Source organism: Pygocentrus nattereri, chromosome 4 (genome assembly GCF_015220715.1).
Source record: "Pygocentrus nattereri isolate fPygNat1 chromosome 4, fPygNat1.pri, whole genome shotgun sequence".
NCBI classification, from domain to species: Eukaryota; Metazoa; Chordata; class Actinopteri; order Characiformes; family Serrasalmidae; genus Pygocentrus; species Pygocentrus nattereri.
Window position 1 is genome coordinate 31,628,713 of NC_051214.1, and position 12,233 is coordinate 31,640,945.

At 39.0% G+C, this 12,233-nt stretch overlaps 1 protein-coding gene across 2 annotated transcripts in view; it reads right to left on the reverse strand.

Moving 5' to 3' along the window:
- Positions 1-750: 750 nt before the first annotated feature.
- Positions 751-12,233, reverse strand: part of snx17 (sorting nexin 17) — a 35,601-nt gene continuing 24,118 nt past the window's right edge. Inside the window, exons 8-15 of one of the 2 annotated variants that reach the window (XM_017710501.2) lie at positions 11,276-11,345; positions 9,689-9,781; positions 8,423-8,626; positions 5,357-5,485; positions 4,669-4,746; positions 4,114-4,188; positions 3,980-4,021; positions 751-3,833 (exon numbers count right to left, since the gene is read on the reverse strand). In XM_017710501.2, coding sequence (XP_017565990.1) covers positions 3,714-3,833; positions 3,980-4,021; positions 4,114-4,188; positions 4,669-4,746; positions 5,357-5,485; positions 8,423-8,626; positions 9,689-9,781; positions 11,276-11,345 — 811 coding nt within the window. In that variant the 3' untranslated portion in view covers positions 751-3,713. Of the gene's footprint in view, positions 3,834-3,979; positions 4,022-4,113; positions 4,192-4,668; positions 4,747-5,356; positions 5,486-8,422; positions 8,627-9,688; positions 9,782-11,275; positions 11,346-12,233 lie in introns of both variants that reach the window. The other variant, XM_017710500.2, reaches the window with a different exon arrangement.

A 12,233-nucleotide genomic window follows, 5' to 3' on the forward strand; every position in this document is an offset into this window, starting at 1 on the left:
TGATCTGTGACATCAGTCTGAACAGATCAGCTCCTAAACCGCCCCGCATGCGCAGAACACCACCACTTCGCGTGGCTCGTCCAGAGGTAAACAGTCATGTCGGCCAGTGAACGCCTGTCTCTCCCGGAGCTTCAGTTTCATCTCGCCAGCATCTCAGGAGCGATTATGAAGTTCCAGTGTTTGACAGCTGGGCTCTTCACCCACAGTGTGTTCGAGTTCACCGTAGAAATGGCGCGATATTCGATCACGGCCACGTCTTTGGTTCGTGTGCTCGGATTCTTTATACCGTTTCATGACGCTGCCGCCTCGGGCTCCTCTGGCCGTGCTCGGTCGCTTTGTTCGAAACCTCTTCAAACTCGGAGCGGCTGCGATGAGTCTCCTCTCATTTTTTGGTACAGAATCATCAGCCTGAATATTTATGAGTCTCAGCAACGCGAAATGTGGAGTTGGACTGATGTAGAAGTCGCATGAATTCGGATCTGGCTGTTCAGACTGAGTCGCGTTGCCGCAGATCGGATACGGATCGGATTTCAGTACCACATATGAAGGCGTCTCAAATCGGAATTGAAAATATCAGATTCAATGCGTTTTTTGCTGTTCACACTGACACACAGACACATTGTGTCACGTATGAGGAAAAAGATCAGATTTGGGCCACTTTTACCTGCTGTGTAAACATACCGCTGTCAGTTTCTCAAGACACTCAACAGTATAATATAAACATAAATAAATCAAACATCAACACGTGAATTATTTGGCACCTAAATTTATTGAAATCCAGGACTTTCATTCATTGTTCCTAAATTTAACATGTTGATGAAGATAAAAGCACATTTATAGGCTTTGTGATACTCTAGCATCAAGAGTACATAGTATGAACCCTTCTTTCTCTCCTAGAAGGTGAGCAAACTGAAGTCAGCAATCATATAATACACACATTAATAAAATGATCAGTGACCCTTTGACCAACATGAGAACATGCTCTTCTTTCACCGTGTCTCAGACAGGTGAGACAAATGTTGATCATTTTCTCCAACACCTAAACACAATCAGAGTCCTGTTTACTGTATCTGGTTAAGCAGGAATCACACTGGAGACTGTGTCTCTGGAATGAAGGCCATCACAAAATGAGAAATATGGCCATTTTGCTCAGACTGACAACTTTGCTAGCATGAAATTTCAAATTAGCCATTTTCCAAGCACCATTTTCACACAGTTCTCTGAGATGATTGCCATGAAATATTGGATAAAATACAAACTGGATATTAAAAAAGCACAATGTTCTCCAAAAATAAAATGCATGAGTGAAAGACAATCACTGAAATTCAGACGTGGAATTTGTAAACACTTCTCTCTTTCAAATTTCTACTCTCAATTTTCTACAATTCTGTAAACAATGATAGATGTTAGTCTATTTTTAAACACAGCTTAGATTATATTTGATCTAAAGTATTTGATTATAATATACTAACAGTAATACATATTAGTAAAACGTTTTGAATACTTTCTTAATTGCATGTACATTTATAAAAGTGACATAACCATGATTTTAAATGTTTTCTTTTTTTTTTGTGCAAAATGCTTTAGTAAACTATAATTTTGGCATTTATGAGAAACCTTTCACAAAGTATTGGCTGGAAAAATAAAACAGGAAGAAGAATCAAACGACAGATATTCCAAACTACTACTACATGGTTCAAGAATGGTTTCCATGGTTAATATCAATAAATATCAATCATGCCATCTGTCCTCGTTAATACTGTGCAAAATCATGGGTTCAGCATGTGCAAGCAGTTCTGCCAAACGCACAAACAGAACTCCACTAAATTCTGCAAGATTTCTTGCCAGAGCTTTCATTGGCTAGGACCTAACACTGAAATGGCTCAAAGCCAATCGGTTCCAAATGCTGGATTTTGATTCAAACTGACGAGCAGATGTAAGGCGGCTGAGTTATCGTAAGGCAAAGGGGAAAAGCAGGCCACTCTAGGAACTGTGTTTTGCATGATTCATGATCTGAGTAGGATAAGCAGGTTTACATTTAGAACCTGTAGTGAGACTTCTGTTCAGCACATCCAAAACGATGCTGCTGAAGAGACAACAAAAGGTTCTGAAGGCATTGTTAGATAGCAACGATGACATGAAAAGGAAAAAAAAAAAAAAAAAAAGAATAAAATATTGGCAAGAACTAGCACACGGGAAGTAATGAAGGCAGCAGTTTCCCCTGAACTTTTACCTGGCAGTGCTCTTCCTAGTTTTACAATGAAACACATCATAATGGTCACTGCATTCATGAGGCCATGGTCATAACTTTAACCAGCTAATGTTAACTTGTGTGTACTTTGTCAAATCAGTGTTCAGACCTTCAGAAAGCTTTCACTGCAGTCATCAGCTTAAGATAAGAAGGCATGAAATTCATGTAATGTCTGACCAATTGGCAACAGAAACGGGATGAGAAAGCACAGCTTTGAGTCTCTAATAAGGAAGTACTGTTCAATGGAGGCCAACATAAGCAGCAACCTTCATCACAGCCAATAAATCTCTCTCTGTCTGTCTGTCTTGAATGCAATAAACTAGCCCCAACTTAATCATGTAAACCCCTATGAATGCTTAAAAGAGGGTCACCATCCCAAACAGGGTCTGCCAACGAGCAAGAGGTTTTCAACATGTATTCTTGTTTAAACCGTGGTTTCCTAACAATGTAGTTTGATTATTGTTCTCTGACCAAATCAAAGTACTGTGCTTATGTCAGAGCCATGTGGTAGCTTATAATATGTAGGATCCTTACTTGTTTATGGTGAATATTAGGGCTGCACAACATGTTGCTCCTTACGCTTCATAACGTTATCACCCCCATCAGCCTCTGCAATATTTATACTGCAGAAGTGTGCAATATGCAAATGAACCTCTAACCCCTCCCAGAATGTTTTTGTGAGCTGTGAGCCTCCTGATCAATGGCAGATGTTATTCAGGTGTTTTGATGAATCAAGGCATTCATTCAACAAGATTCAACGAAATACCGTTGCCGTCATATCAAAATCACATATCTCCGTTTATTTCTTTCAACATTTGCACATGGCAGCTATCCTTCACTTTGATGAATGGACCAACATAAATGATCCGAAATTACTTAAATAAAATGAAATCTTGTTAACATTTTTCTTTTCCTGTAAAAAGTTACCATTCTAGGCATAGACTTTTAGTTTTTTCTTTGTTTTGTTTTTTTTGAACGCGATGCTAAATAATCTTGGTCCGAGATAAAGCAGGTCAATTCTTAATGACTGAGCATCAAAGGGGTTCCCTAATGTGTTTTCAGTGTGGAAGGCATACTGCAATTGCAATACACAGCAATTTCATGCAACATGGGATTTTCATCCACATCAAGCAGTTCTAACCAGATATTAAACATATGCCTTATTTGTCCCTCTAAATGCACCCCTTCCACTGTGTTAGTGTATCTTAGTCATTATTTGACTTTTTCCCCCCCAAATATCGCAATTTTTATTGCAAAAACCTAAAGTATCACAAAGTGATTTAACACCCAGTATCATTCAGCCCCTATGTGCATGTGTGCTTTGGACTTTTGGAGTAATGCTGTATTAGACCTTATGGCAAGAGAGTGCTCAGTGGGGTTGGAATCTTGCAGAACCGTGTGTGCCCCCCTCTGCTAAAATAGGCTTGGCTCAGCTCTCCTGTGGTTCAGTCTAAGAGGAGCATCACAGGTCATCATCTCCAATCCCCTCAAAGGCGTAGTTTCCATGGAAATCGTTGCCACTGATATCATTAGCTGAGTTGGAGGCACTGATCCCCCGCAGGGAAACGGAACTCAGCTTGGTCTGATAAACACAGATTAGAGAAATTACAAAAAATATAATCAGTTAAACAATTCATGGTCATGTTAACAAAGGGAAAGAAATGAGAAAAGGTTAGTGGGTCCATATATGGTGTATTATGGGAAATGAAAAATTGGGCTGGAACTCACTGAGAGTTTGACTACTTGTTCTCTATTCGGATCAGGAGAGTCCTAGACAAATGAAAAATAAACACTTAAAAAAACTGCTCAGCTTCCCCCCCCCTCCAGTGAAAAACCATGCAGCAATTAAACTTGTTCCTTACCAGTAACGGAGGAGACTTCACAGTTTGCTGACTGTCTGATCGATGGATGGAACCGTTGAGACGCTTCTTCTGCATCTGCTGAACACATACAGCATTAATATTAGAATCTGAGAGGGTGTAGAGAACAGACCACGCTCAAGACGGAACCTACTCTCCAGTGACACTAGAGCGTAATAACAGTGAAGTCTCTGGATAAGCAGGGAAATGTTTACTCAGTGCTGAGCTAAGAGGCAAATCTACACAAACGAGAGTGTGTGTAATCCCTGCTGTGCACACACAGTGAGTTGAGCAGGGAATTCTAAAGAGACCTGGGCTTCCTGCCTGATACAGACAGAGATAGCTTCTTGTGCTAGCTGATCAGGTCTGCTTAGAAATACAGATAATCAAGCGAGTTCTCAAGAATATGCAAGTGTCAATTGAAGCAAACGTAATGAATTAGACATTTCAGCTCAGAGACTATTATGACTGGAGTGTTCACATTTACACATGCACACTAACCAAACTGAAGGAATTCAGCAGACATTTGGCAGTTAAGAATAAAACAGAGAAACTGACTTTCTTAATGCTTCCCCCAGACTTCTTCACCATCAGTTCATCTACCATCGACTGGAGACAGATGCTCATCATGATTGCCTGGAAAAATCAACCGTAGCAGTTTAGAGACACTCAGCCAGACCTCCAGGAGCCATCTGTGCAGACATTATACTCTTTAAAATAAAGGCAACAAAAAGGTTCTTTGGAGTAGCGCTACAATAGTCTACAATGTAATGGTTTTAAACTGACTAATAAAAAACACTTCAAAAGAACCTTCTCACAGTTGATGGCTTTACTGCACAAATTATGAAACGCATGCAAAAGCATTATGATTTTTAAAAATAATAAAAACATTTTAAAAGTAGGAAGAAATGTTGTGCAGTATTTGAATACTGTTTAAAATACTGCAGTTTAAATACTGCACTAGTTGTTCCTTATATTTTAATTGCACTACTTGTGCATTATATATAATATTATATATAATATTGTTAAATATTATTATTATTATACTGAACATATATATTTATTTATACTGAACATTGCTTGACATAGCGCAATGTTATTGCCCACCTCTGGAGTGTAATTTGTCTTTCTGGTAGGTTTTTCTCAGTGTGAGGTATTTACAAACAAAAAAATGATAATTAAAAAATGAATACAACATTTCAGACAGATTCTAAAGTGCATGACGTTCTGTGGACGCTGTGCTGACCTGTGGACTGGTGATGGTGACCCACTGCAGACGGTCTTTGCTCATCAGATATTCGAAAGCCAGTTCCAGTTTGACCTCACACTTGCTAGAGCTGCAGGGGTTCGCTGTGCCGTTGGCCACTGGGACTTGCTACACAATGGAAATATAGCCATGGTCATCATCGTCATCATCATAATCATCATCATTTCTTCTGATTATTTGTATCTTGATCATTTCTTCAGCCCTTCACATCATAACCTCTATCAAATTCTAATTAGTTCCCAATTATTAGTCGTATCCCATGTGACTATGCTATGATCTCCAGGAGTCCAAGGTTCTCACATTAGGACTGTATTTAACAGCACAAGAGGAAAAAAGCTATATTTTTCTTTCCTCCGTTTAAGCTTCTAAGCTAAACTCTGCAGGTGTTATTACAGAGATATAAGACAAACCTTAGTGCCTCTTTGGAGCTCATTAGCAACTTAACTTTGCTCTTTCACAGCCACAGTGGCCACGCCTCAGCTGAAGTTGCTGCCTCTTGGAACAGAGACAACATCCTCTCTGCTAATGGAAGGCCTGAGCATACTGAGACATGTTTGGATTTGAATATACAGTGTTTCCACATCCTCTTCTGGAAACCCAAGTGTGATAAGAAAGCCTATCAGTATAGGAGAGCTTTATTTAGTTCCTTGTTGAAAATTATTTCCATAAATATTGAGCAAGATGAACAGCAGCTGTCGTTCCACTTTTAAGGCCTGGATATGTAGAGAGAAAAAAAAAAAAAAAAAAAAAAAAAAAAAAAACACACCACATTTGCTTACATGGTACCAAGTACCATCCAGACGGAAATGCCTCCAAAGCAATCTGGAATGTGCTTAAGTGCGGAGGAAAAAGTCAGCATTGCAAGATGAGTAACGTTAGCCACAGTGCTGTGCTAATATCCTGTGACTACAGTAATGTAGGCAGGCAGAGGCGTTCTGATAAAACAGCACAGCAGTCAGCGCATTTCTAAAAGCAGATGGATGAAAGCCAAGGCTAAGATAGATTGTGGCTGGCACTGATGGCTGTTGGAGGACCGTTTAAGCTCACTCTCTTTAATGAGATTCTTTAGCCAGTCACAGTTGGCCCGCGCCTACTGTGGCAGACACAGACGTTACCCAGGCCCTGTTTGCGGAAGACACATATTTATACCGGAGATGCCTAAAGACACAGTCACGCATTTGCTATGACTGCAGAAAAATGTTGAAGGAAATCATCAGGAAGTTGTCTCGCAGCTTCGAGTTACTCCCAAGCTATTTTGTCTAATTCACTGTTGTTTTTTCCTCATCTTGGAGAAAGTGTTTTAAACATTACTAAATATGGATTACCCAGGTCTTGCATCACATATTTAACGAAGCTCAGTCAAACTAATTTAACACAGATTTTAACATAGCTGCAGCAATGAACTTTTTCCATGCTAACCCACACAGCTCTGTCTAGAAACCCTCAACAAGAAGGAGCAAGAGCTGAATGTGAATACTCTTAAAAATAAAGGTTTGTTTATGGTTCTTGGACTGGATGTATGGTTCTAGGTAGAATAGTTTATTTGAATAGAAGCTTTTGCATTTTCTGGAGATTCCATAAACAAATGATCCTTCAAAACACTGAAAAGGGAACCAAAAGCGGTTCTTTTATGGCATGACTCCAAAGTACCCTAATTAGCACCTTTATTTTTAAGAGTGCAGAGCTGTTAAAGGACCCATATCCTCATTTTTTGTGCATGTTTTACCTTTTTCTTTGAGGTGAGCTTATGGTTTTATGCAACAAAAACAGTCATAATTAACCTAACTTCTCTTTATCCCTTAGAATTCAACAGGCTGTTTTTGTTACTGTGCTGACTGATATGTACACATGTGGACAAAATTGTTGGTACCCTTACGTTGAAGAAAGAAAAACCCACAATGGTCACTGAAATAACTTGAAACTGACAAAAGTAATAAACAAAAATTTACAGAGAATCAACTAATGAAAATCAGACGTTGCTTTTGAATCATTTTAAAAAACAAACTAATGAAACTGGCCTGGACAAAAATGATGGTACTCTTAACTTAATGTTTTGTTGCACAACCTTTTGAGGCAATCACTGCAATCAAGCAATCTCTGTAACTCTCAATAAGACTTCTGCGCCTGTCCACAGGTATTTTGGCCCACTCCTTCTGAGCAAACTGCTCCAGATGTCTCAGGTTTGAAGGGTGCATTCTCCCAACTGCAGGTTTCAGCTCCTTCCACAGATGTTCAGTAGGATTTAGATCAGGGCTCATAGAAGGCCACTTCAGAATAGTCCAATGCTTTGCTCTTAGCCATTCTTGGAGGTTTTTAGCTGTGTGTTTTTGGTCATTAACCTGTTGGAAAACCATTGAACTGCGACTGAGACCAAGCCTTCTGATACTGGGCAGCACATTTCACCCCAGAGTGCCTTGATCGTCTTGAGATTTCATTGTACCCTGAACAGATTCAAAAACACACCATGCCATATGCAGCAAAGCAGCCCCAAAACATAACCGAGCGTCCTCCATGTTTCACAGTAGGTACAATGTTCTTTTCTTTGTATGCTTCATTTTTGCATCTGTGATCATAGAGCTGATGTGACGTGATGTGATGTGAGTTTTGTCTCATCTGTCCAAAGGACATTGTCCCAGAAGCTTTTTGGCTTGTCAATATGAATTTTGGCAAATATATGGACTGGTGAGTGAATGGTATGTTTTGAAACTTTAACAAAATTTCCATATTACATCACACTCTTTATATAGTGAGGAAATTGTTTTTCTAAGATATGGGCCCCTTTAAAGCCATCATGAAGAGGACATCATAACCTATTTTCCTTTCATTCAGTGATATATTTCTGAGTGAAATAGTATTAGGGAGGGACTCTGGGCAAGCTGAGAATTTGCCCTTAACAGGTGGGGCGATAGTAGAGAGAGATGAAAAATGACATAATAAAGATGTGAAGAGTAGATGATGAATTATGCATGATCAAAGATGTAAAAAGGTTTCAGAATTACTTAAAATAACATTATTATTACACAATTCTCTAACTCGGACACTTACAGAAGACGTGACCCGCCAGCACCTCATACGCGTAACTTTGAAGCTCCCCTCCTTCATCTGGTTATTGGGCAGTTTGACATGAAAGTTGAGCTCGTTGTTGCCGGCGCTGACGATGACGTGACATCCTTTTTCTGGGAAGTCTGTGATGCAGGGATCAAACTTGATATAGCCAAAGTACTTCAGGGTCTGGGCCAATCTGATAAACTACATGCAAGAGATAAAACAATTAAGACACTTAACATCCTAATGTTAGTATATTTGTACATGTATGTGAGTATATATATATATATATATATAAGGCCTTTCAGCACTAGGGTGCTATGAGCCCTTTCAGCTTTCCAGACATATTAAGCTACAAAGAAGTGGAAGAAGAGACAGCAAGTTATGTATGGTTTGCTTAACAACCACAACAACTGCAGCACATATGAAAAATTATGGATTAAGAGAGAGAACTGTGCACTGTCCTTGTCTTTTTATTTATTTATTTATTTTTTTTACATACATACATACATACATACATACATAGATAGAGATAGGATAGATATTACACAAACACACACACACGTATGTATGTATGTATGTATGTATGTATGTATACACTGCTAAAAAAAATAAAGGGAACACAAACAACACAATATAACTCCAAGTAAATCAAACTTGTGAAATCAAACTGTCCACTTAGGAAGCAACACTGACTGACAATCAATTTCACATGCTGTTGTGTAAATGGAATAGATACAGCTCACTGACTTTGCTTTAATCTCACCTCAGAGCAGCAAGACTCCAATCTGAACAAGTGAAGTCAAGTGACTGGTGATCGAATGACAGCCGTACTTGGATACAGAGTGAAGGGTAGTGGAGGAAGGGGTGGGGTTTGGAAAAGGGGCGGTTTACTATTTGCATAATTGTGCATATGTATAGATCTTTGCATTCTTAATGAATATTAAAGTTCAGAGGTGCTTCTATACCATTTTAGTAGTTTCTTGGGCAGAACAATAAAAATATTTAACAAAATAGTATTCAACATAGGTCAGCTTTATTTGTATTTTAAAAGGTTCTTCGTCTGATCAGCGTCTGCATTAGCTGGTATTCAAGTTTTCAGTATTGGTATCGGTAAAGCGGAATCATGCCACCTCTGATCAATGCTGTACGCTGCTGCAGGTCACACAGTGTAGCTTTACAGCTTAAGAGAAACCGTGTCTGTGCACCTAGACTACAGTCACACAGGAGATCACAAGCGTCTGTGCTCAGGAGATTCTCTCTCACCTCTTTCTTTGAGCCCTTCTCCTGCAGGGATTTCAGCTGTCTGTGCTGGTCTTTGTTCACGAGAATCCAGCCCCGCTCAATGTCAGACACCGTCTGAAAAGAGAAGAAAAGCTTTACCTCACGTTGTCCAAACAATACAGTAAAGGGCGTGTACACCCTCCTACATAGATCACACATTTTCTCAAATCTACCAATCTAATAATCTGTAGATGTAAAGAGAGTAATGTACATGTACTTTTGTCACCATGGCACAAATATGATTTCTCAGCTTGAATGAAGCTTCAAAGATCATCACTTATTTTCCTGACACCATATTCTGTGACAAACTAATGAGCACTAAAGACAATTTCTTCCTTTCAATAATTCATACAGCTCTTAATGATGAATGAATTCAAAAGGAATGTTCGCCAGTTTATGAGTTTCATTCTAGAGCTACTGTGTTTGTGCATGAAGGCAAATGCAAATCATTTAACTGTGGGCAAAAGAGAAAATAGCACCTAACTTAAAATCAGATGTTCTAGGGCTCAGCCTCTGAAATAATTAGTCATGACAGTAATATGTTGGGCTTGTGTACTAAAACCTCAACTTTAGAAATATGAATAATTTGCCATCTACAGAAAATGAACAGGGCAAGTTTTAAAACCAAGCAGAAGCTATAACTATTTTTGGAAACGTGCATGCCTTCTATAAACATGAGACATCTTAGTAAGGTGTTAGGCCACCACGAGCTCCTGGAACAGCTTCAATGTCAAACTCTATATGCTGATGTCTTTGTCACAGATCGGTCACTGTAGTCACTGTTACTGCTGGTACACTGGAGCAGTCTTTGTGATTGAAGCTCCAGCCATCCACGCCACAACAGTGAACTTCTTTCAAATTCACTTAAAGCTTTTCTTCTTGCCATCTCGATCCAAAAATCAGTCAACTGGCCCTGCTCAACATTTTTGTTACATGCCACACCATAGTAGAATATTAATTGCTTAACTGCATCATGCAGTACTCCTGTCTGAAAGCATCTACCCTCGTTATGTTTCTCCATTCATTTATGAGAAACATGGTTTTTATACAAATGTCACCCACTTGTATATTACAAGGAACTGGGTTCCTCTCGAGAGACAAACTGCAACTTACTTTTAGTTTCAAGTCAATAAAAAAAAGACTTCGGGGGAAGGTTTACTTTAAGCTGGCTTGATTAGGTTGCTGCTATAAAATAGGTGGTTGTTAAGGTGTTGCTATGGTTTCCCAAGTGGTTGCTAAGGCATTGCTAGGCCATTGATATGGTATCCCAGGTGGCTGCTAATGGGGTGGGGGGGGGGGTTGAAATAACCAACCAAAAAAAATGCACCACTGTATGAAAACTATACAGCTGTGCTTTTGGGACCAAACTAACGTAATGTCCCCACACAGGCTCTACGATTTTGCAAATGTTTATAGTTCTGAACAACTTTTTTTTGCTGTTCTTAAATAAATAAATGAATAAATGAATGAATGAAAAAGAAGAAGAATAACAATAAGAACAGAAAGTTGGTTTCATTATTTTATTTTTCTACACTTTTTTGTAGTTTTCACAGTACAAAAAGGGCTTACCTGAGCATATAACAGATTAAGGCCCACTCTGTTCTCCATTACATCACTGTCATACGCAGAGTCCCAATAGCTACAACAGAATAAGAAAACAAAGCAAAGTGGTTTAGTCATGCGCAATGGTTTTGAAACATTATTTTCATGTACTGCAATGTAAACTTTACTGTAATCATGGCCTTTGGGCCTTTACTCTCCTGGAAATATAAATCTCTGGAACACTTGTTAAAACAAACAGGGCTTATAAAAGCAGAAACCAGTATTTCAGAAGTACATTATCATTTCACTGACCTCCAGTAAAAGTTAAGGACATTAAAAGTTACCATTTGAGATACAAGGTTTTGTTCCAACAGTGATATGTAACAAAGACACAACACTTGAGTTGTAAGGGAAGTGGATTTCCAGCAGTCATTTGAGATTCCCCCCCCCCCCATTTTAACAAGACTGTGCTGTAACTGATGTTGGAGGCATGCACATTTTTGTAATTAAAAAAAATAAAATAATAAAAATTAATAAAAAGTAACTCTGTAACTCTGATCCCATTCCTGATATTTTTTTTTATTTAATTTTTTTTTTTTTTTTTTATAAACACCCCCTTGAGTCATGCTGCTGGCTGAACACTTGCTTTCTACACTGTGGAAAAAAAAAGTAGGTCAGAAGGACTGGGGCTCTTTAACAGGGTCAGACAGGAGGGAAAAAGTCCACATGCAGTCATCGTGTGTGCCTCTTAAGAGTGTGGGCTGTGTAGAGGAAGGGAGTGGGAGTGGGAGTGTGTGTGTGTGTGTGTGTGTGTGTGTGTGTGTGTGTGTGTGTGTGTGTGTGTGTGTGTGTGTGTGTGTGTGTGTGTGTACGAAGGAGGAAAGAGAGTATTGTGAAATACAGAGAGAAAATGTTTCAGCACAATTCTTTCACAACTCGGATCAACTTTGGCAAAACACACAACATACAAGAGCATCAATAATTA